This window comes from Cyprinus carpio, chromosome A11, assembly GCF_018340385.1.
Source record: "Cyprinus carpio isolate SPL01 chromosome A11, ASM1834038v1, whole genome shotgun sequence".
Lineage (NCBI taxonomy): Eukaryota > Metazoa > Chordata > Actinopteri > Cypriniformes > Cyprinidae > Cyprinus > Cyprinus carpio.
Window position 1 is genome coordinate 26,486,867 of NC_056582.1, and position 19,937 is coordinate 26,506,803.

At 34.3% G+C, this 19,937-nt stretch overlaps 2 protein-coding genes across 2 annotated transcripts; both read right to left on the bottom strand.

The window, feature by feature from the left end:
- Positions 1-4,956: 4,956 nt before the first annotated feature.
- On the bottom strand, positions 4,957-12,873 carry LOC109057469 (eukaryotic initiation factor 4A-III). Its single transcript, XM_042766954.1, has 12 exons — positions 12,608-12,873; positions 12,023-12,095; positions 11,443-11,509; positions 10,332-10,394; positions 10,128-10,245; positions 9,775-9,870; positions 9,543-9,684; positions 8,331-8,469; positions 8,048-8,163; positions 7,643-7,750; positions 6,136-6,263; positions 4,957-5,142 (listed from the first exon to the last, which is right to left on the bottom strand). Exons 1-12 carry the CDS (start codon positions 12,759-12,761, stop codon positions 5,126-5,128), a joined length of 1,221 nt encoding a protein of 406 aa, XP_042622888.1. The 5' UTR covers positions 12,762-12,873; the 3' UTR covers positions 4,957-5,125.
- Positions 12,874-16,523: 3,650 nt separating this feature from the next.
- LOC109052807 (60S ribosomal protein L37a) lies at positions 16,524-18,995 on the bottom strand. The gene is made up of 4 exons (XM_019070241.2): positions 18,881-18,995; positions 17,556-17,684; positions 16,776-16,858; positions 16,524-16,694 (listed from the first exon to the last, which is right to left on the bottom strand). Exons 1-4 carry the CDS (start codon positions 18,881-18,883, stop codon positions 16,631-16,633), a joined length of 279 nt encoding a protein of 92 aa, XP_018925786.1. The 5' UTR covers positions 18,884-18,995; the 3' UTR covers positions 16,524-16,630.
- Between the last annotated feature and the right edge of the window lie 942 nt (positions 18,996-19,937).

Here is a 19,937-nt window from a genome sequence, read left to right on the forward strand (position 1 = left end):
GGTGGATTGGTTAGCATTTGTAAAACCAGAGTTTTACTACAAATATCATGGTTAAACTATTGTTAGTGAAGCAGAACCAGCCTCGTTTTTTAAACATCACTTCATAGTTTCAGAATGCTTAGAGAGAACATTAAAAAAAATTAACATTCCCTTTATGTCTTCTATAACATTTGCATAACTAAAAAAAAATGAAAACGTTTTAAACTATCAGAAATAACAATTTCACCTCAAGAAGCATCGTTTCAGGTTTTGGAGGCTAATAATGTAATAAAACACGTCTTGTGTTGTGACTGATTGCAATGCAACGTTTTTGACTCGAACGCGAGAGAACTTGAAGTGCATGAACGACATTTGATGCAAAAGAGTTCTGTATGAACTACTTTTATTGATAGTTATAGTGAACTATGCCTTTAAGGAAAATATAATGTGTTTGTGTCCAAATGAATGTCATAAAGTGTCATTGATTATAATGATGCCGCTGTCCAGGGTGCTGAACTGGAGGTCAGTGCTCAGTGGAGATTGGGTGCAAGAACTTTTTTTTTTTTTTTTTTTTTTTGTGCAAAATTTTAAAAATACAGTGTATCAGATGCATCATTACCTCTTCAGCTATTAGTGTAAATGATCCTGAAATGAAAGCATGTTTTATGAATCCTGTAGAGCTGGGGACTCAGACCTGCGTGATTCCAGGTGAAAATGAACAGACTATTAACTAGGTTTGGACGGTCAGTGGGAGACTGTTCTTGACTAATAGGATCTGTGAGTTAAAGAGTTGAGGATCTGGTAGAGAGCAGACGGCTTCAGGATCATCTCTGCGGGACGCAGTCAGACGGGTTCAGCTACTGATCAACAATACATGCATTAGATGAAGTAACAGCATATGATTTAACATTAATTGGATTTGATGAATTGTGTGAGTGTTTTTATGAAATCAATAGTCTTTGTTGTTTAGTGGATGTAAGTATGGATAGTTTTAGCATAACCAAACTTTAAAAAAAAAAATAATAATAATGCAATGCATATTTGTCAGCCATACATAAATGAAATGGTCAGATTTCTGCACTCAAAAAAAAAAAAAAAAAAAAATGCATAATTTATTTTTTACTATTTGCATCTATTTAATTTTATTTAAATAAACTTGTTTTCAAAATGCATTTATACAAATCAGCATTGAATAAAACAATGACATTTATTCAAAATATGATTCAAATATGGCTAGCTGTGGATTTATGTATGACTGACAAATATGCATCACACTAAGTTATTATTAGTTCATGTAAAAACTGTGTATGTGTAATTTGATATGCAATTTAAATATGTAAATCTTAAATTTAGGCCTTAATGTTTTTTGAGCATTTCCATGAATTGTTCACAAATAAGAACAAGTATTAAATGAAACACGTTCACCTGCAGGATCCAAGAGAGAACAGCATCCTTCACTCAGAGCTGAGGATGAGTTTGAGTTCAAGGTGAGGAAGTGAATGATGTTTTCTGTGGTTCTCCTCAGTCCTCAGATAATCGTCTCTGTCTGCTCAGGTTCAGTCCGGGACGCTTCAGGATGCAAACGCAGCTCAGAGCTGGAAGCAGAAAGACTCTGAACATTAACATCTATCACAAGACATCCAGATTTTTTCTGTGACATTGCTATGCTCTTGAAGCACATTTTAACTCAAATCATTATTTTAATGCATCCAAATGTTTTACTTTGAAACTTTTTTTTACTTTTTTGTAACAGTGTTCTCAGTAATTACACCTTCCTGCACCATATTTGCTTAATTCTTCATAATTTTGAGGCTTTGATTGCACAAATAGTGTCAGTTTTGCCTGAGAACATCACACTTACTCACAAAATATGATGCATTTTGTAGCATTTATGCTTTTACAATCATTTGTGTGGTGAAGAAGTCTTGTATTCGGTAGAAAAGCACCACAAACACATGATTTCTGTCTGAATCTGAGCCAGATTACAACTATTTGATCAATTCTCAGCCGGTTTTGACTCATAAATTATGGCCAGTGACAGAATGTAATGTTCTTTGACATTAAATTCTGAATTTATCTCACAATTCAGTTTTTTTTTCCAGCACAGAATATTTTTTTTTTTAAGTAACAGCAAGTTTTAAGCTCACAATTCAGACTTGTTTTTTTCATAATTGCAAGATATGAATTTTGAATTCTGAGAAGAAAAAAAAATCATAACTGAGAGATATAAATTCAGAATCCTGACTATTTTTCCTCAGAGTTTATATCTTGCAATTGTTTTTTTTCTTTGCCACAATTCTGACTTTTTTTCAATTCTGCTTTTAAAAATAAAAAATCTAAATTTAATAATAATTGTAATTGTGATAATAATTGTGACTTTTCTCTCATAATTGCAATTTTATATCTCACAATTCTGTTTAGATTTTTTTATTTTGTTTCTACCACAGAATAAAAAAATTTAAAAAAATGAAATTTTATTTTTTTATTGTCACAGTTTAAAGGTTTTATCTGAACTATTTTTTTCCACCACAGAATAAAACAAATTAAAAAGTAATTGCAACTACCAGAATTTTTTTCCAAAAGTTATCTCGTAACTATAACTACTTTTATATCTCACAATCCTGACTTTAATTTTCAGAATTGCAAGTTTATATCTGAATTGTGAGATAAAGTCACAATTAGGTTTTTTACTTTATCCCGTGGCAGAAAGACGCTTCCATACTAACCAGACTGTAATGAATTAATTTTTGACACTCATGAAAGCGTGTCTTTTGGGTTGTGAAACTGAAATTGGATGAAACACGTTTCTATACTAACCAGACTTTGTTTATGTTGTTTATGTAAAGATTGAAGGTTGTACAATGTGTTTTTTGTTAATGTGTGTCCATGTGAAATAACAGCAATGCACATCAGACTCGTGTGTGTCTGTCAGCGAGCCAGAAAGAGACTCATTAATCAAGCAGACTTCTCCTCACGGCGCTGACGTCTGCAAACATGAAGGTTATGATAAACTGCAGCATCAGCGAGTTCCAGGAAAACACTTTATTCTGAGACTTCGGCCAAATTAAGATTAAAAACCTGCAGCCAGCTGCAACAAACCCTTTATAGCTTAGAAAAATCTAACCTTCGTTTAACCCTAGTGTTTCACACACAATCTCCTCATGTCTTCTGTCTCTGATTGATAGTTTAGAGTGTTTTATTCAGTAAAAGCTGTTTTAGTGTAATTGCACAAGCGTCCAGCTTCAGCTGCTGCTTCTGGTGTCAGATCTTGAGTGATTTTGATCAAGTAAAGGTCAGAATAACTGCAGGAATATCTCCAGATGAACTCTTACTGGACTGAAGCAGCTCAGCTTTACTTGATTCTCCATCAATCATGTTTTAGAGTCTCAAATCTGATCATCAGGATCTTTTGAGGAGCGTTTGTTTTTAAAGGGTTGAATCTTTTATAAAATGATAAAACTCATATTTCAGCCTAATAATTTAACATTATATGGGAAAGCATAAATACAGTTGTCATAACTGTGAAACTATTCACATGCACACAAGAATTTCTTGCATGCTTATGCAGTGCAGTTTCTAGTTTAATATAAACAATTTCCTTTGTGCATCACTATGTATAAAATGAGAGCATGGATGCACATTAATTAATCTACATGCTCAAAATGTCTTTTCTTATTGTATTACCTCCAATATCAAGCCACAATGTCCAATTCAACCATGACACAAAATAGGCTGATGACAAAATCTGCCAAGTTCAAGGGTTTATAAAAAAAAAAACTGGTACTGTAAGAAGTGTTTCAAATTTGGCTTTCGTTCGGGCAGTATGCAGTATTTCAAGGCTTTGGTCTCTTTAATGCATACTCTGTGGAGGCCAGGTCACCAGACTGTGAAATGAGCATTTGCATTGTCCTATATGCTAAGTTAAATGGTTTCTTGTGTGCACATAAAAGTCTGTATATTGTTTATTTTTGCAAAGGTCCTTGAGGCTACGCAATACGGTTTGAAAATCTGGGGTCTGAGGGTGCAAAAAAATCTAAATATTGAGAAAATCATTTTTAAAGTTGTTCAAATGAAGTTCTTAGCAATGCATATTACTAATCAAAAATTAAGTTTTGATATATTTACGGTAGGAAATTTACTAAATATCTTCATGGAACATGATCTTTACTTAATATCCTAATGATTTTTGGCATAAAAGAGAAATGGATACAATGTATTGTTGTCTATTGCTACAAATACACCTGTGCTGCTGATGACTGCTTCTGTGCTGCAGGGACACAGATATTCTGTAGAAATGAGCTTGCAGAGGTCTTACTGTGCATGTTGAGGTCAATCTAACACCGAGTCCAGATCCGTCTGTATCACTCAATGATTGTAACTGCCATCAGCTGGAAATAACCTGCTAAGAGGATTGAGAGCCGTGCTGGACATTCATGGTAAGAGGATTGAGGGCATAGATGGATGCTTTGACGTAAATGAATGAAGTCGGGTGGATGAAGGATATTGTTTGTGAAGAAACATGGTGAGGGAGTTAATTTTTTAACATTCACCTCGAGACACCAGAAAGAGTTTCTCCCTCTGAATAAACGAATGCATGAACAGAGCCGTTAATTCAGGTTATTAAAGTTACTAACTGAACCGTTTTTGACTAATAAAGATGCTTCAATAGAATGCACCTTGATGCAAATGAATCTTTCTTAAAGGCACAGTAACAGCAAACACCAATGTAGAATTATTCACTAATCGATGATTTTTGTTATCAGTTATATGGCTTTGACAAACTGCTTTTCTAAGTCACTTTGCTAAGTGCATAAATGTAAATCACAGATAAGAATTAAACGCATTTAGCAGTTTTCTAACACTCAACTGTAATCTAGAACCGAAGTAAAATCAGTGCACTCTGACGCTGCAGTTCAATCAGAAGCTTTGCTGTATTAACCACAAAAAATCCTTCAAATAAACAGACTAGATCAGAGATGGAGACAAAGATTCTTTATTTACAAAAGCCAATGAAGCGCCGCTTAGAACACAACATCTGAGCGCTCCAACTACGCAAAGAGAGTAAATAAAAAGAAGCATCACAAGAAATGGGAAATAAAAATCCAGATGAAAGCACAACTGTTCTTGGATGTTTTCAGCTCCGGGATCAGATCAGATCAGCCACTGAAAAAAAACAAGAGTTTGAGAGAGTCAAAAATACTGGATGAACATCTAAAACACTGTCTCAAAGAAAATCTGATGACACGTTCTGTTCCTGAATGATTCTGCGTTTTAAATGAATCGAGTGAATCAATGAGTCAGAAGCCTATTCATAAGTGAACCGTTCACTTCATTCATGAATGAATCAGTCGTTTAAACGAATCAACTCATTAAAAAAACATTTACCGCCAGATGCTGGTAGTTTTAGCTTCTTCTTCAGAGTATCATTACATAAATAACAGGGATAGTTCGCCAAAAACAGATAAATAATAATTCTGTCTTCATTTATTCACCCTCATGTTGTTTCAAACCTGATCGACTCACTTTCTTCTGCACAACACAGAAGAAGGTATTTTGAAGACTGTTTTGGTTCCCAGTGACTTTCACTGCATGAACAAAACAAACCTAAGATGTTTCTCAAAATATCTTTTTGCTCCATACTTACTATAAGGCCATTGTAGCCTTAACATTTAACACAGTAATAGCTTTAAATCATCTTTTGTAGGTATTTAAATTTAAGTTACAGCCTCATCTTTTTACACCTTGCATTTAATTCATTTATAATTCTTGGTCTCTTTTTGATTTATATTTAGTGTTTAATTTTATCATCATTTCTTTCTTTCTTTCTACTTGATCTTTTCTTCTGTACACACAGTGGTCAGCTCTTGTAGTGTTTATTTGTACTTAAATGAAATGAAAGACTTTATACTGACTAATCTTGAAATATATCAGTGCCTTTGTTTTGTCTCAAGATGCACAGCAGTGATGTTTCTTCTAAAGCACATTTATTATACTTAATTCTGGCCTGTCTGTGAAACCCGGCCCTAGTCGACTAAAACAGGACAAGTTGAGTCAGAGTGCGTTAAATATATTTAATATTATATTTATATTTATATACAACAGTTAAGAATTGGTCTAGGGACTGTGGACACCCGTGATATAGACGCGTCTGCTCACCGTTCATGGGCATCTCGTCGATCTGTGTGGAGTAGTACTGCTCAATATCACGCAGGATACGGATGTCGTCGTTCTTCACAAAGTTGATGGCCACACCTTTCCTGCCGTAACGACCCGATCGACCAATCCTGACGAGAGAAACAACACCCCCCACATTCAGACAAGATCCAGACTGACGTCTACATCTGATTTCAGGGATATTCAATCAAACCTGTCCGAAAGGGTTATTTTAGTATCAATGATATACTATAATAGTTTGTATTAAGTGTAAATTCATTTTTATATTTTTCATTTTAATTTGTTTTTGTATACTGGCATCTATGGCTATTTCCATGGCAAGATAAATGTGTGTGTGTATATATATAATTATATTTATTACTTGTACAGTAGTAGTAAAAACAACAACAACTGACAACATTATAACAATTTTTATAACATAACATTTTAATTTAAGTTTTAGTTATTGTTTTTTCTCTCTTTTTTTAATGTCTATACAGTTTTTAGTAATTTACATTTATTTTTTAATTTATTTTTATTTTGTTTTAAGATTATAATAAAAATTTTTATTTAATTTTTTTTATTGTTTTTTTTTTTTTATTTTTATTTTTTTTTTTTATTTTTTACAGTTTTTAATAGTTTACTTTTTTATTTTATTTTAAGATTATAATAACATTTTAATTTAAGTTTAGTAATTGTTTTTTTTATTTTTAATGTCTATACAGTTTTTAATAATTTACATTTTTTTTTTAAGATTATAATAACATTTTAATTTAAGTTTGTCTTTTTTTTTTTTTTTTTTTTAATGTCTAGACAGTTTTTAATAATTTAATTTTTTTTTATTCTATTTTAAGATTATAATAACATTTTAATTTAAGTTTTAGTCTTTTTTTTTCAATTTGATTTTTAATGTCTAAACAGTTTTTAATCATTTTTTTCATTTTTTAAATTTTATTTTAGTATATAAAGTAAAACTAAATTTAAATGAAAAATGTTCCTTTGACAATGAGCTGAAATAAAATAGGATTTATTTTGTTTTAAAAATGTTTTCAGTTAATGTTATTTTAATGTTTAACATTTTAATTTACGTTTTAATATTTTTTTTTTTTTTTTTATTGTGTTTGTTGTTTGTTAATTTTTTTTTTTTTTTTTTTTTTTTTACATTTTATTTTAGTATATAAAGTAAAAACAAAATTTAAATGAAAAACGTTTCCTTGACAATGAGCTGAAATAAAATAGGATTTATTTTGTTTTAAAAATGTTTCCAGTTAATGTATATTTCAAGCAACAATTTATTTTGGTTTCAATTTATTAGAATTAAAACTGGCATAGATGTGTATTAGTCTAAAGGGTTAAAAAAATAAAAACACATAAGATACAACAGTGGTTAAAATCTCACGTAAACACTTCAAATCAATAAAGCGTTTCCTCTTCAGATGTAGACAGTGTGAATATCATACAGCATGAGCTCATTCTGCATCAGTGTGAGTGTGAGGGGTGTGTGCTGTACCTGTGGATGTACAGCTCTCTGTTGTTGGGAAGATCGTAGTTAATGATCAGAGAGACCTGAGGCACATCCAGACCTCTGGCCCAAACGTCTGTGGAGATCAGCACCCGACTCACCAGAAAAACAAGATCACAAACACTTCTTCGTGACATGTTTATGCCTCCAGTGTGGACTGATTAAAAGTGTCGATGATGTATATCAGAGTAAAACAGACTACTTTAAAAAACAACAACACTTGGGTGGGGGTGGGGCTTGGTTGTGTGCATCGGTTGTTGATTGGATGTTGAGATGTGGGCGTGGCTCTCAAGCGTATGCAGGTGAGTTTGAGCTCGAGGGGCGGAGTTTAAGTGCACTATATTAACAGACGGGGCGAGTTTTCCTTCATGAGGTGGATCTGTGAGAGTTTACCTGGCTCCAGATCTGAACTCCTTCATGATGGACTCTCTCTCTTTCTGAGGCATGTCTCCGTGCATCGACGACACGGTGAAGTTGGCCTCCCTCATCTTCTCCGTCAGCCAGTCCACCTGAAAACAGACATGAGATGCCACTGCTGTTTCTATGTTTTTATGTTTTATTAAGGAGATTTTGGAGCATTAGTCAGTAAATTAGTAGTCTACCAGTCACGTGATCCTTCATTAAATGTTCCACATTTTTAGTGATTTTGCTGAGCAGCTAGTGAGGCGTGACTGACCTTGCGTTTGGTGTTGCAGAAGATGACGGCTTGTGTGATGGTCAGCGTGTCGTAAAGGTCACACAGAGTGTCGAACTTCCACTCCTCTCGCTCGACAGCCACGAAAAACTGCTTAATACCCTCCAGCGTCAATTCATCACTGCAAAAAAACATTTTAACTTTTTAATTTTAATGGTTAGTCAATAGGTGATTTATTGTTTATGCTGATGTTTCATTTTTATATTGATTCTTGTAAATAAGTACAAACATTTTAATTCAACAGGTTCATCCAAAGGCACTGAGATGTGAGTGATCCAAACATATAATGCAGTGATTGAGAGATGAAGATAATAAAGGCTCCTCAGAAGATGTGAGATGTTCTGGAGGCTTGTGAAGATCATTCCTCCGCTGAGGAACAGTGAAAGTAAAGCTTCTGGAAACAAACGCTCCCTCAAAAGATCCTGATGATCAGATTTGAGACTCTAAAACATGATTGATGGAGAATCAAGTAAAGCTGAGCTGCTTCAGTCCAGTAAGAGTTCATCTGGAGATATTACTGCAGCTATTCTGACCTTTACTTGATCAAAATCACTCGAGATCTGACACTTGTTTCTACAATCACACTAAAAGAGCTTTTACTGGATAAAACACTCTAAACTATCAACCAGAGACAGAAGACATGAAGAGATTGTGTGTGAAACAGGTTTAACAGCAAAGTTTGTTCATATGTGACCCTGGAGCACAAAACCAGTCATAAGGTCAATTTCTTTAAATTTAGATTTATGCATCATCTGAAAGCTGAATAAATAATCTCTCCATTGATGTATGGTTTGTTAGGAGGACAATATTTGTCTGAGATACAACTATTTGAAAATCTGGAATCTGAGGGTGCAAAAAAATCTAAATATTGAGAAAATCATCTTTAAAGTTGTTCAAATGAAGTTCTTAGCAATGCATATTACTAATCAAAAATTAAGTTTTGATATAGTTACAGTAGGAAATTTACTAAATATCTTCATGGAACATGATCTTTATTTAATATCCTAATGATTTTTGTCATAAAAGAGGAAATGTATAATTGTGACTCATACAATGTATTGTTGTCTATTGCTACAAATATACCTGTGCTACTGATGACTGCTTCTGTGCTGCAGGGACACATTTAGAGGCCTTGCATATAAAACACAGTAGCTTTATAGGGTTAAACAGAGCAAATGACCTCTAACCGCTCACCGTTTGACCAGGATGCGGATGGGGTCGGTCATGAACTTGTTGGTCATCTCCAGGATCTCGTGAGGCAGCGTGGCGCTGATGAGACACACCTGAGTGGCAGGAGGCAGGTATCTGTACACATCATAGATCTGTTCCTTAAAACCTGCAGAAACAAAACACAGTGACGTGAGAGTGGATTCACCGGTTCACACACACAATCTCATGCATTCAGAGGTGTTTTATGACGCTTTACCTTTGTTGAGCATCTCATCTGCTTCATCCAACACCAGCATCTTAATGGCACGAGTCCTCAAACTCCTCCTGCGGATCATATCTGACAGAAGACCACATTTTATAAAATTAGAAATCACTTGCAAAGTGATGCAAAGATGAAATATCAAATTAGATATTCATAAAAGAGTTTTCTACATACATTAAAAACTGGACAGTGCAATGAAATATGTTTGACAGAAAGGGGAATCTTGCAGAACATGCACTGAGCAGAGTCGACATACAGACTTAAAGGTACAGTACAAGGGTAAAGGTCAAAAGAGATGGAGATGAATGAGGTGAATGGAGGATGTGGTCGCTGTGATAATCGGACGGTCGTCCGGGCGTCCACATGCTGACCGTAGTCCAGCTTCCGGATGTCCTCGCCCACGTTTGTGCCTCCGATACAGGTGTGACACTGAACGTTCATGTAGTCGCCCAACGCCAGCAGCACCTGAAGAACAGAGGAGATGACATCACGTCAGACACAGGAGGTAAAAAAAAAAACCAATGAAAAAATGTGGAACTGTTTCGTTTTACCTTCTGGATCTGTCCGGCTAACTCTCTGGTCGGAGCCAAAATCAGCGCTTGAGTCTCTCGAACCTGAAGTCAAAAAAATTAAGAATTTTTGTGACTAAGAGCGAAAAAGGATTATTATTGTTACCTTAAAAAACAATAACAAAAAAAACATTATTTGTAATAAAAAAAATTGACTGAAATGAAAAAAAACAAAAAACAAATAAAAAATAAAAAAATAAACATTTCAGCTAGTTTCAAAGCAACTTTTTAAATTTTTGTTTAGTTTAAGTTAAAGTACTAAAATATCTAAAACTTCATAAAACATTAGACAAATCTAAAATAAGAGGTAAAAAACTTTTTCAGTTAGTCTCCAAGACAACATTTGTTTAATTATATTTGTTTAGTTCATATCTGAAAGTTATTAAAAACTACAGAAAAAAAAAATTCTGCTAGTTTCCAAGGGAATATTTTAAATTAGTTTAGTTTAAGTTGAAGTTCTAAAATAATTAAAACTTAATTAAAACTATAAAAATTAAAAAGAATTAAATCAGCTAGTTTCCAAGGCAACATTTTAAATCTTTGTTTAGTTTTAGTACTAAAATAATTAAAACTTAATAAAAAATATTTAAAAATATATTTAAAAATAATAAATATTTATAATAATAATAATATAAATATATATATAATTAGGCTAGTTTGCAAGGTAACATTTTAAATATATACAAAAAAATCAGCTAGTTTGCAAGGTAACATTTTAAATCTTTGTTTAGTTCTAGTTGACAACTAGTTTACAAGGCAACATTATTTTGCTAGTTTAAGTTGAAGTATTAGAATAACTAAACCTTAAACCTAATAAAAACTAAACAGACAAATAAAAATAATAATAATAATAAAAATGACAAAAACATGAAATTATGAAAACTTTAAAAATAAAATGAAAACAGTAAATATAAAAATAAAACCTAATGGAAAATATTATAACAGCATTTTAGTTACACTTAAATAACACTGGAAGGAAATCAAGACTAAAACCTGTATACATTTATTTCTTCTGTTAAACACAAATTATATTTTTGTTGAAGAATGTGGGTAACCAAAATGTTGACGGTAGCCATTTAAACTCAAGACGTACCTGAATATCCAAACACTGCAGCACTGAGATACAGAACGTGGCTGTTTTACCGGTTCCAGACTGAGACCTGCAGAAGAAACACGCCGTGTTAGTCCACAAACACACAGCGAGGTTTACACATCTCTATCAGGGCTGTGCAAAAAATCGAATGTGATTTTCATGCGCATCTCATCAGTAAAGACGCTCCTGTGATTAGTAGTATATCTCCAGTTGTATATCTTGTTGCCAAGTCTGCGGTTGTTTTTCATGTTCGCGGGTTGAAGCGACCCCAATACCAATAACGTGATATTTAGCCCCTAAAATGTGAATATTACCAGGGCAACCCTGCCAAAAAAACTTATATTTTAACCCCGGGATGCAATTTTTATCGGGGAACCTCCTGGAAACGTGATTGGACTAGTTTTGAGAAGCAACTGGGCAGGATTTGTTGTGAAAACCTGGCAACCCTGATCTGAACGCATGGTGCTGGAGATATACTACTAATCACAGGAGCGTCTTTACTGATGAGATGCGCATGAAAATCATATTCGATTTATTGCACAGCCGTGATCTCTATCAGTTCTCCTGGACACACACTCACTGAGCGATCACGTCTCGTCCCTTGATGATCTGTTTGATGGCTCGCTGCTGGATGGCCGACGGCTTCTCAAAACCTGAACGCAATAAACAACATAATTAATAAAATAATCTCATGTTACTTACATAGTACTGTGTTAGAGAACGGAACTGTCTTATAACGAGACATGATCCTAATGATGATGGACTTCACACAATACATCTATAAGACTGTAAGAATAAAAAAACACAAATAACACTGCATATATATATATAAATATAACAAACAACTTCATTCTGATCGCTTTCTTTCTCTCACACACGTGTTTATGTAAACAAGCACATATCATCCGGGTTTTAAAGTAGCTTTTAGAGCTTTTATATATAAAGAATGACCACTGCACGAGTTACACCAGACTGAGTGTTAAGATTTAAACCGTAAACACACAAACGTGCGTTTTTACTCTCCTATCTCCTCAGTTTCTGATTATTGATCGATGTTGTGTTGTGTTAGATCAACTCTGACGTCCTGATAAACCTCATATAGAGCTCTGCGCGCGGATATGTGATGAATCTCCGCGGTAATTCGTGATTAAAGCGATGTTTGTACCGTACGCGTAGATCCCGCGCAGCAGATCTTCCCTCAGGCCCATCGTGTCAAACGTCGGCGTCACATCCACCTCTTCGCTCGTCTCGAACTCGATTTTCGTCATGTCTTCCTCCTTCAGGAGCCTCTTCCTCACGGGAACTGCGGCGGCGGCCATAATTATTACCGATTTGGATTAGAAATTACGAGTTAAAATATGAAAGCGCGTCGAAGAGGCCGAACGGAAGAGCCGCGTGCGTCGCAGCTGTGTGACGCACAAAGCAGGAGACGCGCGGTGACGTCAGCCGGACTGGCCCCGCCCACCACACGTTCTTTTAACGAAACAATCCGTTTTTTGAAAGTTTATAATAAAACTATTTCATCCTGAGTAAATAAGAAGGCAAGTAGAACGACCTTAATTTATGACTAATTTGTACAGACTAATTGATCTTATCCTCATGTCTTTTTCTTGTTATTTTTCTCTCTTGTGTTCTGACGACATTGATTTTGTAGAAACATTTTGTATATTGTATACAAAGTTATATGTCATTAATTTAATCTCTGTACTGTTTACACAAGACTTAATAATAATATTTAAAAAAATCTTAGTATTGTTATGTTTTCTTAAAATGTATCATATTTTAAAATATCTCAAACCTCATAACAAGCGATGTCCGACTTTGGAAACTATAATTTCTTTATTCAGAGTTGATCTAGATGAGTACATGGAAACTATCCAGAGTTCTGTGAATCCTAAATTATAAAAATAAAAGAATATCTGCAATAAAAAAGAAATCTGAAAAAATAAAATAAAATAGGCGCACCGAAGTCACGATCTGAATCAAATGATTCGCGCTCTGAAGCTTTGATCTGAATCAAATGATTCGCGCTCTGAAGCTTTGATCTGAATCAAATGATTCGCGCTCTGAAGCTTTGATCTGAATCAAATGATTCGCGCTCTGAAGCTTTGTTCTGAATCAAATGATTCGCGATCTGAATCAAACGATTCGCGATTCGCAATCCGAAAATGAATGGCTCTTTTGATCTGGTTTTTGTTACTGAATCACTTGAACTAATTAAGTTTGAATCATTTGAACGGTTCCAGAGTAAATGATATCAACTTTTAGCATTTAATTATCTTCTGCCACATCAAATAAGATATAATGTACATTGATGAGGTCTATATGGCTTTTTGCAGAAGTGGCTGGGGTTTGTGACAATAGTTTTTATTATAAACGTCCATCTTTTAATTTGTTTCTCTTTATTACAAAAAATCAGATTTTTAATCAGATCTTTATTTACTGTTACAGATCTTCGGATTTCTGATGCAACTGGATCAATGTACTTATAATTAACTAAAACTTAAACCATAAAATAATCTTTGTTGTTTGAAATAAATTTCAACTAAAATTAAAGCTGCAAGCAGCGATGAACGGGCCCTCGCACCCGGGCTCACCGCCAGTGGGCAGCTTTAGTAAAACAGCGAACAGCAAGAAATATGCATTTAAAGTGGTAAATATAGGAGGAATATGACAAAGCCATTTATATATGCCAATCTTCCTGTTGCCAGCAGGTGGCGCTATGATTATAGTGGAATATTGACCTTCAGATGTGTTCAGGCCAAGACTCTTTTCGAACATGTGAAGTTTGGGGAAGATCGGACATCTTATGCCTGAGTTACAACAACTTCTATTCCCATGGCGAGACATCGAACTTTGTCACGGCGCCACAGACACGCCCTTAAACGAAACCTCAAGATCTTCGCAATTTAACATCGCAAAGGCCTTTAGATTACACAGACAAAGTTTGGTGTTGATCTGAATAAATCTCTAGGAGGAGTTCGTTAAAGTACATCCCCTGAAAATGGCAAAAACGACACAAATTTTGCAGAGAAAATTCAAAATAACTGACTTCCTGTTGGGATTTGAATTTCGTACCAAGAGACTTTTTTGAAGGTATTGGTGTGTTAAATGTGTGTACTGATTTTTGTACATGTACGTGAAATGTAGCTCGAGGCGCACTCCGTTGAAAATGTATAGGTGGCGCTATCGAGGCATTTTGCCACACCCAATGGAATATTGGCCTTCAGATGTGTTCAGGCCAGGACTCTTATCGAACATGTGAAGTTTGGGCAAGATCGGACGTTTTATGCCTGAGTTACAATAACTTTTATTCCCATGGCGAGACATCGAACTTTGTGACGGCGCCATGGACACGCCCTTTAACGAAAACTCATGATCTTCACAATTTAACATCGCACAGGCCTTTAGAATAGAGTGACTGAAAAAAAAAAATTATGTCATAAAATTTCTCGGGGTAGTTTGTTACAGCGTAAAATATGTCACTTCCTGTTGCCAGTAGGTGGCGCTATGACTATATAACTGAATATGGGCATATCAATCTGTTCAGGCCAGGACTCTTATCAAACATGTGAAGTTTGTGGCAGATTGGACATTGTATGTCTGAGTTATAGCAACTTCATTTTTTTCATGGCGAATCATCGAAATTCGTCAGGCCGCCACGGACACGCCCTTCAACGAAAACTCAAGATCTTCGCAATTTAACATCGCAAAGGCCTTTAGATTAGGCATACCAAATTTGGTGTTGATCTGAATAAATCTCTAGGAGGAGTTCGTTAAAGTACAAGGCATGCAAATGACATAAATGATGCAAAATTTGCTCATAAAATTAAAAATAACCGACTTCCTGTTGGGTTTCGGATATTGCTCCAAGAGTCTTTTTTGTAGGTACTGATGCTTTACATATGTGTGCCAATTTTCGTGGATGTACGTGAAACACAGCTCGAGGGCTGTTGATTTTTTTACGATAGGTGGCGCTGTCGAGCCATTTTGCCACACCCTCTTCTGAAACCTATATCAGACGAAAATTTTCACCAGGTCTGACGCGTGTGCAAAGTTTATGGACTTTTCGAGCATGTTTAGGCCCTCAAAAATGCGATTCATTTTGGAGAAGAAGAAGAAGAAGATGAAGAAGAAGAAGGTCCTCACACCATCGGTGCTCGGGCCCTAATAAAATATATAAAAAACAACATTTACGTTTATTTTTTAATTTGTTTCTCTTGTTACAGATCTTTATTTTCTGTTACAGATTTCTGATGGAACTGGATTAATGTACTTTTGTATTTAAATAAATTCAAATTTTAAAATAATACATATATACTTATTTTATTTCAGCTACTTTCCATGGCAACATTTTTCATTTTTGTTTATAGTTGAAGCCCCAAAATAACTAAAACTTAAAACTATATATATAATTTTTGTTTAGTTCAAGTCACTTAAATGACAAAAACACAAAATTACTAAAACTTTAAAATTAAAACAGTAAATATTAAAATTAGAAGCAAATTCAAAATATTAACAAAAGCTATAATACAGCAGTCAACATTCGAGGTAGATCAAAAAAAAAAAGTTCCTCAAAAACCTTCATTTCTTTTAGAAAGACACGAACATGTCAGATGACACGGAGGCGAGTAAACTAGCAAGAAATTATGATTCTGGAAGTGAACCAATCCTTTCTTCACGAAGTATGATTCCAGAAGCAGAGAAATCAACATCTTTTGAAAGTGTTTCCAGACAAACTCATCAAAATCTGCTCATTTTAGAAATGCAAAAATCACCAGGGTTTGAGGGATAGTAATCTTTTGTAATTTTTTTAAGGTGATCTGTTTTAAAACGTTCTGTTTTCACACTAATTTTGTGATTAATATACTAAAATGTGCTGTTTTCACACTAATTTTGTCACAGTTGAGCACTGTATTAGCTGCCCACTTAAAAAGTACTAAAGAATCACTTTTAGTATATTAATCACAAAATTAGTGTAAAAACAGAGCACTGTTTAACCTGGGCACACCGTGATCTTGACCAAGTCAAAGCAAACCCAAGCTTGATTGGTTCATGATGAAATAAGACAGAAGCAGAGATCCGGCTCAAGACTCAGATTTATTATGGGATGTTCCATCGAGCCACAGAAAGAAAGAAACACAGTCCGAGACCAAATGATGTGAATCAGAACAGAACAGCGTCCGGTCTACTGGTCCTTCAGCTCCCTCAGACGCTTGATGGCAGATTTGACCGTGACGGCTGACGTCGTGCTGCGGGACGGACGCAAACATCAGATGATCAGCAGACGATCAGACACGCTTTCATTCATTACTCATCGAGATCAGTCTTACTTGTACATCCAGGCGCCTCCAGCCACGGTTTTCATGCAGGAGCCGCAGTGCCAGATCCCCACAGCCTTCCTCTTCATCTTAGTCTGGACAGAGACAAACACCTCAACCTCACAGAAACACCACCAGACAAACCTTGTAATGTTTTAATGCTCACCAACCTGCATTTATTTGATCAGAAACAGCAAAAACTGAAATATTTTTACTATTTAAAATAACTGCTTTCTATGTGAATATATTTTAAATGTTATTTATTCCTGTGATTTCAAAGCTGAATTTTTAGCGTCTTTATCACAGCCACATGATTCTTCAGAAATCGTTCTAATATGCTGCTTAAAAAAAACAACAATTATTATTATTATGAAAAGAGCATTTAACTTTAAGGAATCTTTTGTAACATTATGTTTATCACTTTTAAAGCATCCTACCACATGGGAGAGTGTACAATGTTACAAAAGCTTTTTATTTCACATAAATGCTGAACTTTTGATATTTCTATTCATCAAAGAATCCTGAAAAAAAATTGCATATTGGAATGCATTCTTACAGCATATTAGAATGATTTCTGAAGATCATGTGACACTGAAGACTGGAGTAATGATGCTGAAAATACAGCTGCACATCACAGAAATACATTACACTTTAACAGATATTCAAATAGAAAACAGTTATTATAAATAGTAAAAATATTTCACAATTTTACTGCTTCTGCTGTGTTTCTGATCAAACGCATGCAGGCTCGGTGAGCAGAAGAGTCTTCTCTGTGTTAGGTGTGCGTCTCACCTTTCCGCAGAAGGAGCAGGTGTATTTGGCGTGCTGGCTGATCTCGATCTTCTTCACCATCTTCCTGAGCGATGCACCGTAACGCGTGCCATACTTCCCCACGATCCCCACCTTCTTGGTGCGCTTGGCCTGAGCGGGAACAACAATGAACATTTCAATAAATGTGACAAATTAGAATGATTGTTTCCATGGCAACAATGGTTCCTGAAGACTCTGAATTAGCAAAAATGACTTTTGATGAAAGTCCGTTGAACGACTGCTTAATACTGAAACTTATTTATTAATAAAAAAATAATAGCTGCAACTGATCAAAATGGGATATTTCCCCTCCTTGCTATTTTTTTTTCTTCTCAGTATTGTGAGATATGAACTGAATTGCAAGGAACAAAAGTTTGAATTGTGAGATAAATTGCAATTACTTTATTCTGTGTCGGAAATGAGATTCTCTAGTTATAAACCTCCCACAATTCTGTTTATTTCTCATAACTCTAAAAAAAAAATTAAATTCGAGAGGGGAAAAAAAAAGGTCTAAACTGTGAGAAAGTCACTCACAATAAACATTGTTATTTTAATTCTGTGGTTTAAATAAACTTCCACGGCTCTAATGTCGACAGTATTAAATTCTGACAATATTCTCGTAACACTAGTAGCTCATTATCATGTATATTGCTAACATATTGACTGTTTATTAGTACTTATCAAGCATATATCAAACGCCATATTCTGCATGAGCATAGTTTAAATCCCTTAATCCAACCCTAAACCTAAACTAACAACCTTAGTATTAATAATCAGGACATTTGAAGTTTGAGGGGAAACTCAGTTATTAAAAATTACTCCCCAAACTCAAGTGTGCACAAACTTGTTTAGTAAAAATGTAAAGGAAATGTACAGGAATATAAACTGTGTGTGCAGAGGAAGTTTACTGCTGCTGATGTTAATGAGAGCACACCTGAATGAATGAATCCCTGAAGAGCTTACAGAAGAAAACTACCAACCAATATCCTGACAGTCAGTTTATATTACACTAATGTTATTACATCAACATTATGACAAATACAGCTCGTTGCAGGGTTAAAAGACGCGGTTTAAACACGAATGTCGCGATCAAACTCGGTGTTTTTCGTACATTCATCAGATTCTGATTCACAGACGGCGATCATAATAATACCGTTTAAAGTCGTTCTGATCGCCTGTGTGAACATATACAGCACCGATGGTGTGTTATTCACTCATCCGAACATCGACAAACGAGAAAAGTGCGTTATTTGAGCGAGATAGAGAAGATGTTTGAAGATTCCCGCTCTCGGGGCAAACACACTCACCATTCTAGCAGAAGAGGTGCGGAGCCAAAAGAGGATGAGCTACTGCGCATGCGCGATTTACCAGCGCGGACACTGACGCATTATGGGATACCGGAGGACCAACTCCACAAACACAGCCAGAAACATCCGAGCACAGAATGCTCTTGTAGTTAGTAGTAATAATAATAATAACAAATACAATAATAATTTAACTTAATTGTATGCACACACACACACACATATTTATAAATGTATGCTGCTTCAGTAAAAGCATTGCTACAAATAATAATAATAATTTGTCAACTTAATTGTGCATATATAATATATATTATATGTTGTTTATGTTATATATTGTTATATTACAAGTATTATTTATATTTAAAAATATATAAGATATTATAAGAATATTATTTATTATAATAAATATAGAATTAATGAATTAAACAATTTAAGTATGTTTCTCATATATATAAAAACACACACACACACACGTAGCATTATTGTATTTATAATCTTCATATAAATAACTTATAATTGTATGCATGTTGGCTTTAAAATTATGCCGTTTCAGTAAAAAAAAAAAAAAAAATACTGGTTACTAATAATATTTTTTACTAATTGTATGCATAAATAATTGCTGGTGTTACACTTAGATTATTAATTATAGATTAATATATTATAGAATTTCAAATTTTATTTAGATTTTCTATATAGATTTTCTACTATATTTGCATTATATTATATAATAATAATAATTTTGTTATTATTATCAGCTTTTATTATCGTTTTAAAAGACTGCTAAATGTGGATACGAGGATTGTTTTTATGTTTAAAACACAAAACGTGTAAAATGGTGACAAACATTCAAACATTTGAGCTCTGTAACATCACAATGTTGCATTTATTAAACATATGCTTTTATTCAGTATATCAAAATGACTTCGACATATTTTGTTATCTTTTGAAGTTCATCTAGATGCACACAAGATCAAAAAGTACACTTAGATATTAAACACAAGTTCAGATGTTACATCTTCAAGCAAAAATACAAAATCTTTAAAAGTTCACATGCGGATCA

What these genes read in the sequence shown, in the direction of transcription:
- LOC109057469 (XM_042766954.1), bottom strand. Translation starts at nt 12,761, where the DNA reads ATGGCCGCCGCCGCAGTTCCCGTGAGGAAGAGGCTCCTGAAGGAGGAA. An exon ending in GGACGAGACGTGATCGCTCA is followed by an intron (nt 11,510 to 12,022) that starts GTGAGTGTGTGT and finishes TTTCTTCTGCAG; the next exon opens with GTCTCAGTCTGGAACCGGTA. An exon ending in AGAGAGCTGTACATCCACAG is followed by an intron (nt 6,264 to 7,642) that starts GTACAGCACACA and finishes TTCTCTCGTCAG; the next exon opens with GATTGGTCGATCGGGTCGTT.
- LOC109052807 (XM_019070241.2), bottom strand. An exon ending in CCTGCTCCTTCTGCGGAAAG is followed by an intron (nt 16,859 to 17,555) that starts GTGAGACGCACA and finishes GTCTCTGTCCAG; the next exon opens with ACTAAGATGAAGAGGAAGGC. An exon ending in GGAGGCGCCTGGATGTACAA is followed by an intron (nt 16,695 to 16,775) that starts GTAAGACTGATC and finishes TCCGTCCCGCAG; the next exon opens with CACGACGTCAGCCGTCACGG.